The following is a 21,182-nucleotide window of genomic DNA, read 5'->3' as shown; positions in this document are numbered from 1 at the left end:
TTTCTTGGGGTTCTCACTGTGTCAGGATTATCTTGCCCAAATGTAAGCACCTGTCTTGCCTGTAGTTAGATTATGGGACACTGCTATTTTTTTTTCAGAAGTCTGCTATAATCTACCTATTGATAGAGCATTTTACTAACTTCAGCAAAAGCCACATTATCTTTCAGAAGCAGAAAAATTGTCAACTGGTACACAGCGTCTGGGAGAGAGCAAACCTGAGGGCAATGTGGTTTTAATTGCCTGGAGATGCCCATTAATAACTTTTAACTTTTTATCCTCTTCTGTGGGCAATCAACAGACTGTCAAATAATTTTCTCTAGAGGAAATACTTGAAATAAGAGTATATTCTCTAGAGAAGCAAAGCTTTTGAAAACAGTAATGAAGATGCTTAATTTTTTTTTTTTTTCTTTTTGGAGCTGTTTGGCCATATTGATCTGGGTACAGACCTAGGGCATCCACACACCTCTTTCAGGAGGAGATCCAAGTTCCATGAAAATGGGGGAACTGAGCTCATCAAAAGGTGAAGTTGTAAGAGCTGTAGATGTGATATTTATTGGTCATTGATATTCTACCTGCAGACTCACTCCGCACTTGCAGTCACAGTAACTGGGACTGAATCTCCCGATGGACAAGGGAATTCGGTATCTTGCTTTTGTCTTTTCGATGCATGAGTTTGTACAGTTTATGGCTGTGAGGTCACCCATGGGCCGTCCTCGCTGGAAGAATCTTGTTATTTGAGCTCACATCAATGCAAGCAATAGATGCCTGAGTTCTTACCCTAATTCTGCCACAGACTGCATGACATTATGCAAGTCATTTAATTTCTTGAGGCCTCAGTTTCTTCATCTGTCAGATGTAAGAAAGATAATTTTACTACCCCAAGTGAGTTTAAAATGTGATGAATGTGGAATCACTTTGGAATGCTGGAAAACTTTATTGCTAATGTAGGATGTAGGGATCTCCAGAAAAGCAGAACACACACACACACACACACACACACACACAGAGAGAGAGAGAGAGAGAGAGAGAGAGAGAAAGAGACAGCACATGCAGAGAGAGAGAGGATATGAGGTTTATTTTAGGAATCAGCTCACATGATGATGGAGGCCAAGGGAAGGCCTGCAATCTGACATTTGCGAGCTGGAGAACTAAGAAAGCTGCTCATGTAATTCAGCTTGAAACTGAAGGCCTGACAAGCAGGTGTACCCATAGTCCTAGGGTCCAGAGAAGATGGGTGTCTCAGCTCAGGGAGAGAAAGAGCAAACACACCCTTCTCTGCCTTTTTGTTCCATTCTAGTCCTCAACAATTGGCTGATGCTCATCTTCAGTGGTGGGGGTATTCTTTGCTCAGTCTACCCGATTCAAATGCTGATCTGAGAACACCATCATCTACATGCCCAGAAATACTGTTTTACCAGCTATCTGGGCATCTCTTAGCCCCGTCAAGTTGACACATAAAATTACCTGTTGCATATGATAAACTGTTATTCATTTACCTCCTTTCTGTAGAAGAAGCAGTCTTCTCTTCTCCTGTTACTCCTCAGTGGTTAGGTTGGCTAGTGGAATACTTGGGCACTTTCCAGAGTCCCCCAGGCTGGGATAAAGAAAAAAACCCAGGGTCTATTGGTTGGACTTTGGCTGAATTATTCCATTTCCAGTTATATGAGTCCTGGTTTTCTGGATACACTGCGTACATGGAAGGGAAAGACGGGAGGGACTGATCTTAAAAATGTGTGCACTTTCTTACTGGATTTACTTTCCAGTCATGCCCCAATTGCCCTATCAGCCAAAACTCAAGGCCGGCATCAAATTTGTTCAACTGATTTTTATTTCTCTGATAGCTTCTGCCATCTCATGCCAGCAGGATGCAGTGATGACTTGCAGGTGCACATTCTGCAGAAAGTAGACAAGGAGCAGTCTCAGGTGTGATGTTGAGTCTCCTTGGGGTCCTCGACCTGGCAGCTGTTGAGTCAACGTTGCACTTCTGTGTAGTAACCACTGTGAGTGTTGAAGGCTGGAAAAGTGCTAAGAACCTGAAGATAAAAGCCCAAAATATTAGGGATTGCTGCTGCTGCTTTAGAAAGCCCAGAGAAGACATTTTAGTCCAGCAGGAAGAGGAAGTGTCTACTCTCCTGGGAAGGCTTCTGTCCCTGGAAAAGCAGGATCTCATGGGTCCCTTTCTCAGCTCCCTTCCAGTTCTATCCCATCTTCCAACATACAAATGCCACCTTGGAGTGAGCTGGGCACAGGGGCCCATGCGATCCTGCTGGGTCGCTGATCTAGCCAGCATGTAGAACTTGGTCAGTTGTACATGTGAGGCTTTTGTCATGGGGCTGTGGGACCAAGCAGTGACTGGAGAGGTTGCCCATGTGCAATGTGTTATAATGAAGGATTTGGTTCATATTTATAAACAACGTCCTAGCAATGAGAGACTTTGACACAGTTAGAAGGAAACCCAAATTGCCTCCTGGTCTTGCCTCTCTGCCAGGGGCTTGCATTTCAGAGCTAAAGATGCTTTGGAGAAGTCATTTTAAAAGTGTAATTTTAGGCCAGCTGCGGTGGCTTATGCTTGTAATCCCAGCACTTTGGGAGACCGAGGAGGGTGGATCACCTGAGGTCTGGAGTTCAAGACCAGCCAACATGATGAAACCCCATCTTTACTAAAAATACAAAAAATTAGCAGGGCCTGGTGGCAGGAACCTGTAATCCCAGCTACTCAGGGAGGCTGAGGCAGGAAAATTGCTTGAACATGGGGGGTGGAGGTTGCAGTGAGCTGAGATCGCACCATTGCACTCCAACCTGGGCAACAAGAGTGAAACTCCATCTCAAAAATAAATGCATTTTATAATATACTGTAGAACTCTGGTTGACTAAAGACCAGCCAAGGACCAGCCAGATCAGAGCTCCATCATTATTACCTTCTTCTTGCAGGGATTTAAAGTGGAATTAAGTGATCAGAAGTGCCTAATTGTTCATGGGCTCTATGTCACTGGCAGGTGAGGATGATTGTAAATCACTGCTTTCTCTTGACCCCCAAATCAAGTGGAGGAGTGCAGCCAGGCCCTGTGCAAGACTGGGTAGACTGCGGGCTGCAATCGGCTTTACCTTTTCTGACCGTGAGATCTGGAATTCTGTCAGAGCCACAAATTATTTTACCTTGCAGCAATTGAAAAGAAAGAAAGATAACTGGAAGATAACTGGGATGCCTTAATAAGGATTACAAGATCCTTGAAGCAAATGCTAAATCAACAGTAAAAGCTCTGGAGAGACCTCCGGATTTGGAGTCAGGACACATGGGCTGGAATCCTCGCCCTGTTTGTGCAAGTTCACTGTGGTCTGAGTAGTGGATGAGGCTGCAGGATGGTATAGCTCAGAACAGAGGTGCACTTGGTGGGCAGAGGGAGAGTTAATGAGCTTGCTCAGTTCCTTGGGGGACTGCCATTGCTGTCCCCCAGGAACCACACTTGCTTTTTTACCTTAACGCCACCTGTAGGTTCAGGTGCCTCACCTACAGGAGGGCCTTGTGGGGCTGGGGGCAGGGTGGGGGGGACACCTAATACTTTCTACCCAGACCTATTTCTGATCACAGAGGCATCATTTTCTAACCAGAGAGGAGCCCCTCCATTGGCTGTAGGTGCTGGAATGTCTACACAGTAGGCACGTGCTGCCTGGCTGTCCTTGGAGACTGCCCTGCCCAGGACAGTGCGGAGATGAATCCTGCAGCTGCTCTGTTTAGGACCACCCTCTGGGCTCTTCTTAACAGTGCTCAGGATAAAACTAGAAATAGAAACAGGAAGTTCTATTGAGACACAATAGATTACTAGTGCATTTTACTTTTATTACTGCATTTCCAGTGCATTTTATTTTGTTATTTTATTAGTTTATTCTTATCTGGCTAAAGTAGTTGGAATGGTGCTGGGTACTGAGTACACAGAAGAGAGACAGTTTTTGCCTCTAGAGGAAAAGCAGGCAGCCAAGCACAGCATCGTGGGAGTGCACAGGAATCCAGGGAGCCTGAGTAGGGGCCACTGGCCCAGCTTGGGTGAGGAGTAGGGATGTCTCAGAGAGGAGATGCAGCGGAGAGAACCCAACCTAGACGTGGAGGGGACAGGGAGCAGGCACACTGCTGGTGGTAGTGGGGCGGGCCTCTTGAGTGGCTGGGATTGGTTGGCCATGCAGCTGAGCTGGATGCCTTGCCTGGTCCCAGATGCACTTATGTCCAGTAGGAGTTAGCAGTTGCTCGGGTTTCAAACTGGCTCTTCTCAGAAACTGAGGGGTAGTCCAGGTCCTGGGGAGAGTGCACCTGCCATTTAGGCCAGCTCCTTGTTTGGTGAGTTCACTGCAAAACACATTAGACTGCCCTACGTTTCACCCTAGGGCCGAGCTGCAGATCGAATGACGTCGCCGAGGACCATTGTTCCTATAGGACTAGGTAGCCTATGATGTTGCTTTTCTTCTTGCCCCTGATGCCAGCATCCAACAGGGTTCTATTGTACACAGTTCCCATTTTGTGGGGCTCCATAGAAAATTAGCTGAGGAACTCCCCCGGGTGCCAGGTGGCTTGTAATATCTCATTAGGAATAGCTGTGTGGGAAGAAACAATATTTTTAGCAGTGGGTAGGAAGTGTTATTGAAATATGACTTATTTGACATTATGGAACTTAGAATCATCAGTTCAAGTCAGATGGTACTATAGTAACTGTAACCACATTGGGGACTGAGATCAAAAGAATAGGAACTAGAATTTGGCACTAGCTGATTTCTCTCCTTTGCATATGATTAAACAGTATTGAACCTGTCTCAGAATACAGCGTCACCAGAAACAATGCCTTGCCTAGTATTGCATAAATGTTACTCCGAGAATAAGTTTCTGGACTCCTGGAGGAGTTCAGAATCTTTGGGAATTGATCTGCTCTCTGACTAAAGGATGTAGCATGTTGCCAATTTCTAATGAGGTGAGAGCCACAGCAGGGCTGTGTGTGAGCTCTGCTTCATGGGGAGGCGAGTGAGAAGAAACGCCAGCTACAGTCAAGGTTTGCCAGGAAATAGACTTTGCAGAGTTTAGTGCTCTGGGGTGAAAGGGAGGAGTGGAAGCAGGATTGGGAAGAGGGAGAAACGGCTTTGGTACAGGTACGGTAGCCTCAGCCGACCCCATGGGGAGTCGTGGGGCTGAAAAGGCTCATCAAGGTTGTTCCATGTTGTGTTGCAATGACTAGGCTTTTTCATCTTTGCGGCTGTCAGTTCTGGACGAGGCAGGAGCTGCAGGGTACCTGGAGGAGGGTGACTTTGGGGCGTGACTCTCTGAAGCAAGCCATTCCTGAAGGGACAGGTTGCTGAAGGCTGCGTGCCAACTGTATTCTCAGCAAGTTGAGGCAAGCACTTCTTCCTTGAAAGGGCACCTCAGCCATGCATCTCCCTTGTCCACCAAAGATGTTCCAAGGACTTCTTTTCATGTGAGTCCAGGCCATTCCATCAGTAAGCAACTCACAGCCCACTGACTTGGGAGGGTCACCACTTAGTTTCATTTGGTGGCAAATAGGAATTACTGCTTATAATAGGAGTTGCTATTTTTTTTTTTTTTAATATGGAGTTTTGCTCTTGTTGCCCAGGCTGGAGTACAGTGGTGCGATCTTGGCTCACTACAACCTCCGGCCTCCCAGGTTCAAGTGATTCTCCTGCCTCAGCCTCCCGAGTAGCTGGGATTACAGGCATGCACCACCATGCCCAGCTAATTTTGTATTTTAAGTAGAGACAGGGTTTCTCCATGTTGGACAGGCTGGTTTCGAACTCCTGATCTCAAGTGATCCACCCGCCTTGGCCTCCCAAAATGCTGGGATTACAGGCATGAGCCACCGCACCCGGCTGCTTTTTAACATTCATAGAAATATATGGGGTACATGTATAATTTTGTTACGTGCAATGAATGCGTATTGGTAACATCAGAGCTTTTAGGTTAGCTATCAGTCATTATCGAGTTTCTCATTATCCACATGTCACTCTTCTAAGACTTCCTTGTCCTTCACTCCACACTCTATGTCCCTGGGTTGTATGTTTGTTTTTAGCACCTACTTACGAGAGAGAGTGCATCTGGCTTTTGACTTTCTGTGCTTGGCATGTTTCACTTAAGGTAACAACCTCCAATCCATCCATGTGGCTGCAAAAGACATGCTTTCACATGCTTTCATTCTTTTAATGACTGCATAGTATTCTATGGCAAACCACGCTTTCTTTATCAATTCATTCATCGATGGACATTCAGGTTGATTCACTATCGTGACTAGTGCTGTAATAAACATACAAATGCAGGTATCTTTTTGGTATATGGATTTCTTTTCCTTTGAGTAGATACCCAGTGGTGGAATTGCAGCTAGCGCTCAGTTTGAGGTGGAATCTGTACTTAAATGTACTTTCCACTTTGACCCTAACATCTTCATGTGTCATAGATCTTTGGGCTTTGCCATTTTAGACAAAAATGCTTACCTGTAAGTTTCTGAGGGTGGCAGAAGAGGCAAGGCACACCCGAGCCCAGCTGCCTGCCACTGCCCCATGCCTCCCTCTTGCCAGCCCCCAGAGATCTCACATGGAAGCTGGTCTTTCTAGGCATCTCTGCACCACTGCGTCTGCTGCTCAGTCACAGAGGGCTTGTTTCCCCAAAGCTTAAAAGGGTGCTTTTGGTTTCTCCCTGCCCAACTCTTCAAAGGAAGATAGTAAATATTCTGGATGAGGCAGTGAGCTGCAGGGAAAGAATGTCATTTCAGGAATTAGGGATCTCCGTTTTGCCTTTTATATCCAGGGTACATTTGGGTAAGTTTCATCATTTACCAGGGTGTCTTCTCCATATTCTTTGGGAATGTGAAAGGGTTAAGTTAGGTGATCCCTAAGGCCCTTTCTGGTGCTGTGATGTTTTCATTCTTACCTCCATCATTAATGTGACTTCATTCTCTCTATGCCACTCAGTTCCAGTTGCCTGCCCCTTTATTTTGACCTGTTCACCTTCCAAATTCTTTCTTCACTGTCTACCTAAGTGTTCATGTCTTTTTGTTTCCTTCCTGCTCTTCCCTGATGCTGGTCTTTTTCCCCATGCAGCAGCCTCACCTTTCCCCTGCCCGGCAAGTAGTATGGGAGGTTATTAGGAGGGGCAGAGCTGGCAGCATTGACTCAGGGCCAGTCTGGCCATGGCAGGTGGGCAGGATGGTTGAAGACACCAGCAGTTCACTGCCAGGCTTAAGCAGAGCTAATGAGGAGAGTGAGGAGTACGTTAGAAGGGTATAACCCCCAGCCTGGGCAACATAGTGAGACCCCATCTTAAAAAAGATCAAAAAGTTAGCTGGACATAGTGGCACACACCTGTAGTCCTAGCTATTCTGGAGGCTGAGGCAGGAGGATTGCCTGAGCCCAGGAGGTTGAGGCTACAGTGAGCTGTGATCATGACACTGCACTCCAGCCTGGGTAAGAGGGCAAGAACTTGTCTCAAGAGATAAAAAATATAAATAAACAAAAGAAGGGCATCACCAGCTCACAGTGGGGCTTCCATGCTGTCCCCAAAGCCAGGAACTTCCCAGCTAGGGAATAAATCTATATCAAAATCTATATCAATACAGTCTCATTTCCTGGAAACTGGCCAGCTGCTGCTCATTTCAGCTAAAAGGCACGAAGAACTGATTTGGGGGAAGAATTTGACTGTGTAACTACATTAAGAGGTGGAATGGTGAGATGCGTGCCTCCTCCTCAGCATCAGGGCTGTTGCCAGACGGCCCAGCTGTCATTTCTGGCGAGGTGACAAGACTCTGTGACTCCAATGTGTGGCACTTGCTCATTACCTGCCATCCCAGTGGTCAGGACCATCTGCTCCATTTGCCCCTCGCAAGATGGCAAAGCAGATTCCACAAGACACCAACACTAATGTGCCAGGGGGTGAGGAGCATGGGTTTATTCCAAACTAGAGACAGAGAGCAGCCTTCTTGGCAGGCGCCACTGGTACCCGAGAATATCCTCCAGGTCGGCACACCTGTAAAGACGCTCCCAGACCGCATGCCAGGACACATGCCTTGTCCTGCGATGATGCTCTGCTTTCCCATGAGTTGCTCGACTTTAGCCCCCAGAAGCCACACTCTGTTCAAATGAGAAACGGAGTGTCCCTGACCTGAATGATCATTCTCAGTGAGGTCTTTGCTGTTTAGTGCCATGACCCAGAGAGCTGAGCCAGAGAGACAAGGGATGGAGTTCAGTCTCTGGACTCTCAGACCTTGAACATCTCTGCTTTTTCCAATGCTCCCCTACAAAGCACTTCTGTGCATTTTTTTTCCCTAGCCATGCCGAGTTACTCAGGTTCAAGTAGAGTTAGTTAAGGTCATGCTGGATAAATCCTGGAATCATAGTGGCTTAGTACCTTAGAAGTTTAGTTCCCAGTGACATAAAAGTCCAGTGGGCACCAGGGGTTGGGGAAATGGGGTTCTGTTCCATGCAGTCATCCAGGAACCAAGGCTTTCAGAGAACCTGCCTTCTTTACCGTGTGGCTTCCGAAGTTGACCAGGGCAGTGGCGTCCAGCCTGCAGAAAGAGAGGAGGTTAGATCAAGCTGCAGATTTTTAAGGGCCAGGCCTGGAAGTGTGTCCATCATTTTTGTGCACATTTCACCAGGCAGAGCTCAATTATGTGGTACCCTAACTTCAGAGAGGCTGGGAAATTCAGCCTGATCTTTTGTGAACAGGAGAAAGGCAAAAAACAATGTCCCTAGTGCAGAGGGTGTGGAAGATTCAATTCTAGAAAATCATCTCTCATTATTGGTGCATACATGGTATCTTTCTACCTATCCATCTATTTTTTGGTCTATGTATGTATCTATGTTTCTGTCAATCAGTCCATCATCTATTTAGTTTCTATCTACCTATGTTTCTATCTATCTATCAACCTATCTATCTAATCTATCTATCAATCATCATCTCACTATCACTAACATCAGTTACCATCATTGTGAATAACAGAGTGGGCACCCATACATCTTCTAAAGAAAAGCTGAGACCTGGCACCGACTTACATCTGTCCATGTGTTTCTCTCTCATTTCTTCTGCCTTCACCACCTGAGGCAATCATCATCATGAATCCAGTTCTCATTTCTTTGCCAGGCATTTTTAGAGTCGTATCTTTTCTACATGTTTGCCCAAGATGTCTATATTTTCATTTCAGTTGTTTTTGACTTTATAAAAAGGATCTTGTAGACATGATCTTTGGATTCAACTTTTTCACATAAATATTAGATTGCTCTGATTTCTCCATATTCTGGTGTGTTGCTATGCCCCATTCATGCTGTGACTGTACCTCAGTTTATTCATCCACTCTCCCGTAGGTGTGCTTGCGGGCTGATTACCAGCTTTGCTATTTGAACAATGCTACTATCATCATCTCTTACATGCTTTGTGTCGTACGTGAGTAAGACTTTTTCTTGTCTGAAATTAGGAGTGCAGTTGCTGGGTTGTTCAGCTTGATGAGATGATGCTTAACTTTCAGCTTATCCTCCTGTGAAAATGTACATGGGAGCTTATATACAGCAGGGCTGACTCTTGATGCGGCCAGGTATTTTAAGTTTCATCAATCCCCCCATTGTTTATTGATGATTCTAATACACATACAGTAACCTTTCTATGATTAATTTCCCACAGTGACTGAATTCCCAAAGGGATCATTATTTTCCCAATTTCTTACTGCGTCCCAAAGTAGGGGGTGTCCCAAGTTCTCAAACCAACTCTGAATGGAAATCTGAATGGAAGTTCTAATGAAAAGATTTCGAGAGTGGGGGAGGCTGCCATGTAGGCATTTGTAGGGAGCGGCTGGGTAGTGAGTCCCTTCCTCTGCCTTCGCAACGTTTAAATTCCTGTATCTTCCTGTTTGGGCTACTCTGGATACTTTTACATGAACTGTACATTTTCACTGATTTTAGGAAGGTCAGGAGTCAAATCAGCGCCAAGCAGTTAGAATTCCTCAGAGAAGCCCAGTCAAGTTAATATGCGGTAGAGGAGAAGGGAGCTAGAATGTCTGCTGGCTGACTGACAGCACTTGCAGCAACCTCGGAGTATGAATTCAAATAAAAACAATAGTTTTTCCTGCAGCATCTTGGTCTGTCTCGTCAGTGGCTTCCTCTGCAGTTGAATACAGGTGCAGAACTGTGCTTCCCCGGGCCTGAATGCCATTGCTGCATTTAAATCTGCCCTCAATCTGTCTGGTTTCGTAGGGGCAGTCTTGTGAAGATAAATCATGTAAACAAGTTACAGTAATGGAATACATATTTAGAAACTGTATTTTTGAAGGCTTGTATCCACCGTTGAAAGGAAGGGTCCTATAGTCGTTCAGCTTGTTAAGGAAATCCACCTGTCTGGAGCAGACACCTGCTTCACTCAGGTAGCCAATGCATAGTAAAATGGGGGGACCCACGTGGGCTTTTCTCCGTTGAGTGGGGGTGGGTAGGAGCCTATTTTTTAACATGTGAGTGGCTTTTCCGCCTGGGTGCACAGCGCTTTGGTGTGATGGAATGAGCGACGGGAAACATAAGGAGCATGTTTTATTCTCTCATATTTTCTCCTCCTGTCCCCGCTTCTCTTTGTAGGCTAGTGATCTTTTCTGTTTCTCTCTGCCTCTGGCTTTCCCCTGTGATGTGGGCTCTGTTTCTGCTCTGACTTGAAGTGGTAAACCAGCTGAAAATCCAAGCTCTCCACCCGTCACTTGCTCTCTTCCCTCTGAAAGTGCAGGAAGAGGAAGCAGATGCTTTGGGCCTGCTGTGACCCAGGAAGGTGCTGGAGTTTATCCATTAGTGTCCTACAAAAGCACTGGCACTTTCCCTGACAACTGGGCTCCATCATGCTAGCCGGACACATCAGCTGGGTGCATTTGGGCTGCTACGTGTTACTGCCTGACCCCTTGGGTTCTCCCCAAAGCTTCCATTGCAGGATCCCTTTGGAAAGCCAGACAGAATGGCTTTTGTCTTGGAGTCTCTGCTAGCCCCCACCTGCCTCTGGTCCTCAGGTCCCTGGTCTCCCTGTTAGGTGGACGCAAAGGAACGTACTGAAGCCTTAGTGAGTACCTACAGGATAAGAAGATGTTAAGGATGACATGAGGGCCTGCCACAGCGATTGTCTTCCAGTGGCGTGAATATTCTGTTTATGTGTTGAAGCAGGTGGGAAGTGTGTCTGTGTTTATGGAGGGTGGTGTATGCTGGATCCCAGAATGTGAACCTTTTCCGTGAGATCAGAACCTTGTTAATTACTGCAGACTGCGTGCTTAGAGCAGTACCAGCCGTATAGTAAATGCTCAATAAAAATTCATTTCACAGATAAAGAGAGAATCCAAGTGATGTTGTATGTCCAGGACTTAGGCAGAGGCCATTTGGCGAATTACATGCAAAATCTGTGGTATTTGCATAGAATTTACAGTGAAAATCTGAAGCCTTGGGCTGGGCTTGTCAGCACCTGCTCTGCTCATGTTTGCTGGTCTACAATTCAGATTTGTCCACGCAGACAAAGGACAAGAGATCAGGGAGGGAAGGGGTGGTAAGGAATCAGCCGCATGTGCCTGCCCTCGGAGGCTGGCCCAGAGAGCTGTCCTGCAGGCTGGGTTTGGCTTTGCTGCTCTGCTTCCTGGATGTCATCAGGCCAGCCTGTGCCATGTGATTGACAGCTATGGTTCCACGGCCCGGGGCTGGGGGTGAAGTGCATGTGCCCAGCAGTGGCCAATGCCCCTGAGTCAGGAATCAAAGAGCCTGGTTTTATAAGTGAAGAAAATGGTGCCATTAAAAGGCAATTATTCAGGTGGTGTGAGTCAGCGATGCAGCTCCTGGCAACGCCAGGCAGGAGAAGGCAGTGGTGTGGGGAGTTTTCTCTCCATCTCTCTCTTTTTAAACAAAGCTCAGGCTGGAAAGCAGAGCGTGCACCTGCATCTGGGTGATGTGCGGCGAGAGACTTAGACTGCCAGATTCCTTTATCTGAGCAACATCAGGAATGGGGAAGACAGCCTCAGACCAGAAGAAAGGTCCTCATCCTGAGGGACAGGGAATTGAAAAGGCCCTTCAAGCTGGCTGTGTACTTGACCTTCACCCTGCTCTCAACTGCTGCACAGGGGATTCCCCTGCCTGTCGACCCAGCGGGTGTGTGAATGAAAGGAGAGTGTGTGCTGGAGCCTGTGGCCCCAGGAGTGGGGGTCAGACGTCTTCCCCTGCGCTGCACCCTAGCTGCCTGCTGTCCCCTTTCTCTGATGGAAGATCAAGATGATTTCATTTCTAGAGTACTTTTCTTGTTTCTTTTTTCCTAAGGCTGCATTGTCTGCTGCCACGGCAACCAACCCTGCCTTACCCACCTTCATGTGGGGGGAGGTGTGACGGGGGTAGGACAGACCCTGCCTCCAGCCCATCATCTGAGGCTCCTGCACAGGCAGCCATGGCAGAGATGTTTGCAAAAACCACCTGCTTGCCTCCGGAATCTCTCCTGCTGTTGGTAGACAGCCTAGAGAGCAAGGAGGTTTTTCTTGCCTCAGAAGGACAGTGGCGGGGGAAAGGGAGCAAACGTTGTACAACAGGCACCAAAGCAGCAGATATGGGTTTAAGGTTCAGGGAATAAAAACAATATAGCAGACCAAGGCTGGAAACAAGTCAGCCCTCACTCCCATCATCCCCTCCCTTCTGAGCAGAGTCTTATCCCCTCTCCTTTGTTTTAGTAAATCAAAGTAGAAGCAAGTTCAATTGCTTTTTTGAGATGAAAAATTTTTAAATTGGGCCGAGTTTAAACAGCAGTAGAAGGCCTTTTGTCTGTTTCATGTTCATAACCAGGTCATAGTTCATTTTAATTGATAGCATTTTTAGTCTGCCATGGAGTTTGTCAGAATCGAAGGAGATAAAAGTTCAGCCTCTCTGCCTTGGGTCTGGTGAGCTGGTTAGCACTGCCAAGGGCAGCTGGGCTTGGGGACCAGGCTGTTTGGTGGTGGTGTGGGTGGGCAGGGGGCATCATCTGGTGGAAGGTTCCAGGCTGGCTGGAGAAGGGTCAGCAGGACTGGGCAGAGGGCACAGTGGCTTTTGAGGTGTCACGCCATGTTGGAAGGCAGCAGTAGGTCATAGATCTGCTGAGGGTGAGTGAGGTTGCAGAGGGGCAGAATAATGGTTGTGCAGGCAGAAGCTGAATTAGAATGTCCGGGAAGATGTTAGCACGTCCCAGCTCAGTTCAGGCAAACACGGAAAAGAGAATCTGGGCACTCAGGCCAGAAACAGCTTCTCAGGCTCCATCTGGACCATTGAGGCTCTTTAGGTCCCAGTATATTAATTCTGCACCGAATTTCTACCCTTGGCTTTCCTTTTATAAATTTTTATGGTGGTCCCTAGCTGGAGGGAGCAGGGGACAAACTGAAGGGCATGCCCAGTGCTGAGGACAGAGGCCCAGGGGAGGGGTGAAGGCTACGGGCACAGAGGTCAGCGCTGGCTTGGAAAACTGAGTACCACTTAGGAGCTGAGTGACCTCTGGGTGAGTTACTCAATTGCTAAGCCTGAGTCTTCTTATTTAGACAATGAGGCTGTCAAGTCTACACAGCTCTTTGAGGGAATTAAGTCAGGTGATTTATATAAAGCCCTCAGCACAAGGCCTGGCCCAGGGGAAGCACTCAGTGAAATCTTTATGTCTGTGTGTCGGGAGCTCTCACAAGAGGCCAGGCCTGTTGGGATCACTGTTAGAGCAGCCACCATCCCTGACACTGGAGAGCTTGCACAGCTCTCCATCCTCAAATTTTCAACCCTATAGAACTTTCTTAGAGAGTTTTTTGATAATCCTTTCTGTCTTCTCAAATCCTGTATCACTTTCCATCAGCCAAATTCCACTGGAATTAGTTGCCTGTGCCTTAGGTGTTGGTGTGTGTATGTCTCTTCTTCCTCAGTGGCTCAGAAAGATTTGGAAGACAGGAGTTGCACTGCTGTTATCCCTGAGCCTGGGGACTGCCACAGTGAATGCTGTGGGTTCTGGTTGCTGGAGTGCCTGGGCCTCTGCCATGCTTTGAATGACATGCTTCTCCCTTTGCACCCCTTGGGAAGCAGGTCATGGGAGGTGAGCACTCATGGGAGGACGAGAGGGCGAGACAAAGTTCTCATCAAACTTCTCCGTCTGCCAGGGTCAGCGCCTTGTGACAACAAAAATAGATTTTAAACATTTATGCACTACGGGGTCTTCACAGGCCCGAGTTTCGGCTGGCAGGAGGAGTGGGCAGCTGCATTTCCGTGGAAACGAGCCATCTTTGTGGATGGTACTGTTGATACAAAAGAGAAAGCCTGTAATAGCGATAAAAGCTATGATTTCAGTACACCGACCATGTTATCTTCTCTTTTAGCCTTTCATGTGGTTCTATTTATTTCTCTTCTTAAATATTTACAGCATCCCTCTGAAAATAAGAATAATGATAATATAAAATTAATAATATTAATGATAATGATGGTAATATCCCCTTTTTGCGTATCTCAGTTATGCCACAGTCTGTGCTAGATGGCTTACCTACATTATTTCTAATCCTCACCATAACCCTGTGACAATATTCCCCCCATTTTACAACTAAGGAATCCAAGGCTTAGCGAGGCTGTGTAAGTTGCTGAACAACCTAGTTGGCAAGCAACCACACCTGGATTTGAACCAATGTCTTTCCCTCTGAAGAGCCCTGCATGAGTTTTGGTCTCTCTGAGTCAGAAGTTATTTCAGCACTATCAGAAGTGGAATGGAGTGAAAAATATTAATCTTTTTGAAATAGTGCTTTTGTTTCCTCTACACAGACACCCCAAAATAAACCTGCACTTATATGTTGATTGCAGCGCTATTTATAATAGCAAGGTCATGGAACTAACCTAAGTATCCACCAATGGTTGATTAGATAAAGAAAATATGGTGCATATATATACCATGGAATATCACACAGCCACAAAAAGAATGAAATAATGTCCTTTGAAGCAACAGGGCCACCCCTGTTGTGGAGGACATCATTTTAAGTGACCTAACTCAGAAGCAGAAAATCAAATATTACATCCCCTCACTTATAGGTGGAAGCTAAACAATGGGTACATGTAGACATAAAACACACTGGGGACTCCAAAAGAAGGGAGGAGTGGAAGAGGGGGTGAGGGTTAAACCATTACCTAGTGGGTACAGTGTTTAATGCTTGAGGGATAAGTGTACTCTCCCCACCATTATGCAATATACACATGTAAGAAGCAAGTACCTGTACTCCCTGAACCTAAAATAAAAATTTAAAAAGAATATGACTCTTTTACCTGAAGCCCCAGATCTCTCTGAAGTTTTAGTCTGGATTCCTTTAATCTGTTCTTAAGAAGCAGAAAGAAGAAGAAAGGAAGGTTTCATATCTGCATCTGAGGATCCTGAAAAAGGCCATTCCTTGCACCTTGAGAAACATTTCAGGACTTGGCTGTTCTCCCCTAGCCTCTTTTTATTCCATCTAGGTTTTGAGATTCTTTTCCTTGCATTTTTCTGCCTTTCCCCCTTATCTTGAAATATTCCAAATTAGCCCGACCAATGCCCCTCCTATATATCTTCTCATGCCTAGTGGTAGTAAGATTTTCTTTCTGTGCCAGGGAAAAGAATTAACTTCTGAGTTGGAACTCATTTCTCTCCACTCTAATCCTATCCGTCCTCAAATTTTCAACCCTAATAGAACTTTCTTGAGGAGTTTCTTGATAATCCTTTCTGTCTTCTCAAATCCTGTATCACTTTCCATCAGCCAAATTGCTGGAATTAGTTGCCTGTGCCTTAGGTGTTGGTGTGTGTATGTCTCTTCTTACTCAGTAGCTCAGAAAGATTTGGAAGACATGGGTTGTGCCTCTGTTATCCCTGAGTTTCACTCATAGTAGATTTCCCGAAGCCATTATGGAATCAATAAAAGCTCTCCTCCTTGATATTTCCTTTATTTCTGATACCTAGCTGCACCTCTGAGTCTCACACTTTCACTGCTATGCACATGGATCTGTAGAAACTAAGACCCCAGGACAGCACATAAGAACGTGACCTGCTTTAGTACTGCGTCCACCTTGGGTGGGGGCCTCTTTCCTCCATTGCAGGTAGCGCTATCCTCTGTGAGTACTGCAGAGCGATAAGAGGTCATTCAGATCCTCCAGTGGTTGCTTGGCCATGTGCCTGCCTTTGCAATGTGCTGTGCCTGGGAGTACAGATGGTGCTTTCCTTCAGATGCATTTCAGACTCAGGAAATCAAATTTCTGTCTTCCCCTACTCTTGTATCCCTCCTCAGAATGTCCCAAGGCCTCATGGCACAGCACAATACGAATGTTTCCAGGGGGAGGACACTAGACACTGGCTCTGATGGGACAGATTGGACTGACCGGGAAGTGATCAATGGCTCTGTCTCTACTCCAGCTGCTGGAGTAGAGCATGGGCTCGTCAGGAGCATGGACAAGGCTAAAAAACCGGAAATTCTTTTTTTTTTTTTTCTTCCTTTTTCTTACCAGCTGTCTTGGTGAAGACAGTGAAGGCCAGTGAAGCTAAAATCCTCTTCTGAACAAACTAGAGGAGAGGAGCAAGTGACATCCTCTTTTCTTGGGAATTCCAGCCTTTGCATCATAAATTGGACCCTCTGGTTGTCTAAAGTGACCTACATGGACAGAGCTCTCTTTTCCTGGAGGAAAACCCTCATGTACCAACCAGTCTGACACTTGTCCATTAATTGCCTCCCACTGGAATGTAACTTGTTCAGGTGTTACACTCAGGTGTCGTCAATTTCAGAGGGGTCCTTATTGCCTTTTAAAAAATTGCATATGGACTTGTTCAAATCAATATTCTTATATAAAACAGTGGAAAAAGCCATGATATTTTCTCTTCCCTTGAATTTTTTTTAGTATACACATTTTATATTCTGCCTTTAAAGCTATTTCTGTTGCACAGCTGCTTTACCGAGACTCAGACTCCTACAGGCCTGCTTGGTCCGACACGTACCTTGAATATCCTTTCACAGTGTTTGATTTTTGCAGTTGGTTGTATAATGAGGAAGGAGTGTGCAGTGAGTTTGGAGATTCCTATTAACCAGGTCACCCATGAATCTATTTTCGTGTGCTTCTTTATTAGAAATAGCAGGGAACACGATAATATTTAAACACAACCACTTATAGAAGCTTGGCTTAAAAAATATACCTCAGTAAGTTTTCTTTTCTCATTTGACATTTCAAAATGTTGTACTACAGTTTCTCATCATCAAAACATCTCTTCTTCATTTACATTCTGGGCCGTGAATAGAGAGCATTACAAATGACTATGATATTTTGGGTTGGCATTGGGACTGGCAATCCTCTGCCTGAGAAGTTCCCATCTCTGGAGTGTCCTAGTCTGTTCTTGGTCTTGCTTTTGAAGAAGATGGACTATAATGAAATAGACTCAGAACAAGATGGTAAGTCCAGGTAGGACCTGGAAGTAGATAGAAGAGAGTTATCTTCAGACACTCGAGGGAGGATATCTCTTGAAAAAATGGAGACTGGTATGGTCCCATGTTGTACCTAATGACAGAATCATTGGATGAAAACTTTGGTGGGGCAGATTTTGATTCCAGACTTTCTGGAACAGGTTGCCTTGTGGGAGAGGAGGTGAATCTGCAGGCACAGCAGGCAATAGACTTCAGGCCAATTGGGCCACCTGCCAGGTGTGGTCCTTCCTGAAATAACAGGCCGACATCAACCATGAGACACAGTGGTACATGGCATAGCTATTGCTTGCTGGGGTCATTGAAAAACCACAGGTATTATTATCTCTTAGGAGCAGAAACTGTAAATCCTTTTGAATTGCTAAATAGAAATGCCCTGAATGAGCCACTAGAGCCAGGGCTAAGGACAGAATGTGAGAATGGAGTTGTTGCGGCAGACAGCCTTTATTTCAGGCAGATACTTTACTAATATGGCCTGGTTATTTAGATTATTTCAAAAATCACCTAAAATGAGTCACAGCCCTTCATTTTGTTGCATTGCTCAGGACTTGGCCAACATCTTGACAACATCAGGATGTTATTTAAAAATATACTACTGATCCCTTTCAAATGCAGAGAGTTTTATGGTTGCTATAGCACTTTCTCATATATTTCTCCCTGTGATTTTCACTATCACTTTCTAAGGAGGCATAGAAAATATTATTATCTCAATTTTTATATGGGAGAAACAGTGGCATGGAAAGTTGAGTGACTCACCCAATGCCGTGTGGTAGCGCCAGATCTGGGATGGATCTAGCCTGTGGAAATCTGAATCATGGAAGTGAGGCAATATTTCTGGCTAAGCTAATGACTAGCAGTGTAACTGTGGACAGTCTTATAGGTAAGATGATGGCGTTGGAATAAGATAAAGTCCAAAGTACCTCCCATATTACTGTTATCGGAGCTTCTCTTGCCTCTCCATAGAGCATGCTGTCTGCCATGGTCCTGACTTCTTGCTTGGCTGGTAGTAATATGAGTTTGTGGGCTGGGTGAAACCAGTGGCGTTTGTGGGCTGGGTGAAAGCAATCGGATGCACTGGGGTGTGTTTCTGGGGTGGAAACATGACACTTCAGCTGCCATAAGATCCGTTTCCAACAGACTGCTTTCAGAAGCTTGAGATCCTTGGCTGCAGTTTGATTCCAGGTTTGGAATTTGAGAATGTATTTATTTACTTTGTGGGTCCAGTTGTGGTACGCGGTGATGGAGGTGGCCTTTCTGAATTCAACAACTCTAAATGGAGAAGAGTCAGCTTGAACAGTGAGGTCTCTGGTGTTACATAGTATGAGGTTGCAAGGAAAGTTATAGTTTAGTCTGATTTTATTTCTGAATTTTCTAATTGTAACTATCCAACTCCAAACTAGATTTTATACTGCTAAAAATCTCTAGACGAAGCTAACTTCCTCCTTGACTACAAAAGTAATACATGATTGTTGAAGAAAAATTTAAAAATAAAAAAATTTAAAAATTGCTTTTGCAATTTTCTATCATTTCCCACAGATAAGTGCTATTAGAATTGTGTTATAATTTCCTGGAATGTTTTTAAATACATCTATACATATTTTAAAACAAATGCAGTATAATACTATACATACTTATAAATCTCTTTTGCTAATGGTAAACCTTTTCCTAATGTCCCCTTAAAGAAGGATTTATCTGAATTTGGATTTAGGAGCCACCTAATTTTCTAGTGTGATGATGTATCAAAGTTCTTTTAACCTACTTTCTATTGTTGTATATCTTAGGTGCTTACAACATTTTGTTAATATATATATATATATATTATTCTTATTATTTGTTAATATATATATATAATATATATAATATCTATATATTTATAATATATATATATTATTATATATTTCACATCTCATATATATATATATATATACATATATATGAGATGTGAAAATATCTCACATACATCATTTTTTAGAATTTTTATTTTTGTAGAGACAGAATCTCTCTATATTGCCCATGCTGGTCTCAAACTCTTGGCCTCAAGTGATGCTCCCACCTCAGCCTCCCAAAACACTGGGACTACAGGTGTGAGCCATGGCGCCCCCACCTTCACAGAAATGATTGACAAGACATTAGATATAAGCCTTGCTTGTTCAAACAGAAAAACTATAGCTGGATTTCTAATTTTAGGGTATAGCAGCTCTGTTGGGTATTTATGAGAAAATTATAACCTATACACGTAATATGGTTAATCGATATGGTAACGTCAAGGGAGACCCGCCCCTCTGTCACCATTGTCAGACCTGTTACTGTGATCCTGGCTTTTCACATGGTTAATATCCTGCATAAACATCAAAGCAGTGGACTCATTTTTCTTTTCTGTTGATTCTCCTGTAGCCTGATGAAGTCCTCCGATATCGATCAGGATTTATTTACAGACAGTTACTGCAAGGTGTGCAGCGCACAGCTGATCTCCGAATCGCAGCGTGTGGCCCACTACGAGGTAAGGACAGCTTTCCCACTCTGTTTGCAAATGCAGGAGGGAGCATCTGGGTCATTGTTATAGGACTCCAAGATCCTCCCTCTGGACTTGGGGCAGATTTTAAGTACCACAGGGCAGTCTGAGGTCAAGGCCAGCACAAGTGTTTATGAGTAGAGTTAGGAGTGAGAGTGGGGGGTGTCATTGTCAGACTCGGTCTGCTTCCCAGATCCTTTTTTAAAATTTGTATCTCAGCCTCTGGAGGCACTGCTTGGGCTTTCTCTACTTGTTAAATCTGTCACTGCGCATCCACGAAGTTCCTTTCAATGCATTATGCCAGCTCCTCTCTCCACCTATGCCCCGAAGGTAAGCTCAGAAGACCTTTGTTAACCACTGCAGGGAAAGAGGCAGCAAGTAATGAAGGACCCGGGTCACTTCCTTCCTGCAGATTGCTTCCACCTGATGTCCAGTACCCAGCATGTGCTTATCACGATCAAGATGCCTTCTGCAGAGTTATAATGAAGTTTTAAAGTGCAAATACTCCTGAAAGTCATAAATCAGTGGCACTGGCTCTTTAGGATGGATGAGCAAATGGCCGCTTTTTGATCCTTTATTGGGAGCAGAGGATGAGAGCAGAGAGGCTGGCCTGTGTCTGAGGATGAGGAAGGAGTGAGGTGCTGTGGATGGAGTAAAGAGAGCTGGGGAATTCTGAGATGCTGGGCGCTACCAGGGTATGTTTTGTTTTCAAGAGAACATATACCAGTAGGAACATGAGCTTCTTTCTTTTATTCCTCTCTCTCCCTCCCTTCCTCCCTCTCTCCCTCCCTCTCTCTCTTTTCTTCTTCTTCTTCCTCTTCCTCTTCTTCATCTTCTTCCCCTCCCTCCCTCTCTCCCTCCTTCCCTCCCTCTCTCCCTCCCTCCCTCCCTCTCTCCTTCCCTCCCTCCCTCCCTTCCTTCCTTCTTTTTTCTCTATTTGAGACAGGGTCTCACTCTTTCACCCAGGCTGGAGTGCAGTGGCGCACGCATAGCTCACTGCAGCCTCCACCTCCTGGGCTCGAGCGATCCTCCCACCTCAGCCTCCTGAACAGTTGGTACTACAGGCACATGCCACTGAACTCAGCTAGTTTTTTATTTTTATTTTTAGTAGAGACTGGGTCTTGCTAAGAACACGAGTTTTCAAGTGTAAGAACTTGAAAGTAATTTTAGATTGGAAGGCTTAGCCAGCAATTTTCTTTTTGTCTGACAAGTCTGACAAATGCCAG

At 45.2% G+C, this 21,182-nt stretch overlaps 1 protein-coding gene across 2 annotated transcripts in view; it reads left to right on the top strand.

The window, feature by feature from the left end:
• The window catches only part of ZMAT4 (zinc finger matrin-type 4), a 367,372-nt gene that overhangs the window by 53,147 nt on the left and 293,043 nt on the right, over positions 1-21,182 (top strand). For both annotated transcript variants that reach the window (XM_017537215.2, XM_017537226.2), the window contains exon 2: positions 19,839-19,944. In XM_017537215.2, the coding sequence (XP_017392704.1) occupies positions 19,843-19,944 (102 nt within the window). In that variant the 5' untranslated portion in view covers positions 19,839-19,842. The remainder of the gene's footprint in view (positions 1-19,838; positions 19,945-21,182) is intronic.

The sequence above is a fragment of the Cebus imitator genome, unplaced genomic scaffold (assembly GCF_001604975.1).
Source record: "Cebus imitator isolate Cc_AM_T3 unplaced genomic scaffold, Cebus_imitator-1.0 Scaffold5, whole genome shotgun sequence".
Lineage (NCBI taxonomy): Eukaryota > Metazoa > Chordata > Mammalia > Primates > Cebidae > Cebus > Cebus imitator.
Note: the sequence above shows the minus strand (reverse complement) of the source record. Positions and strands in the feature narration are given on the sequence as shown.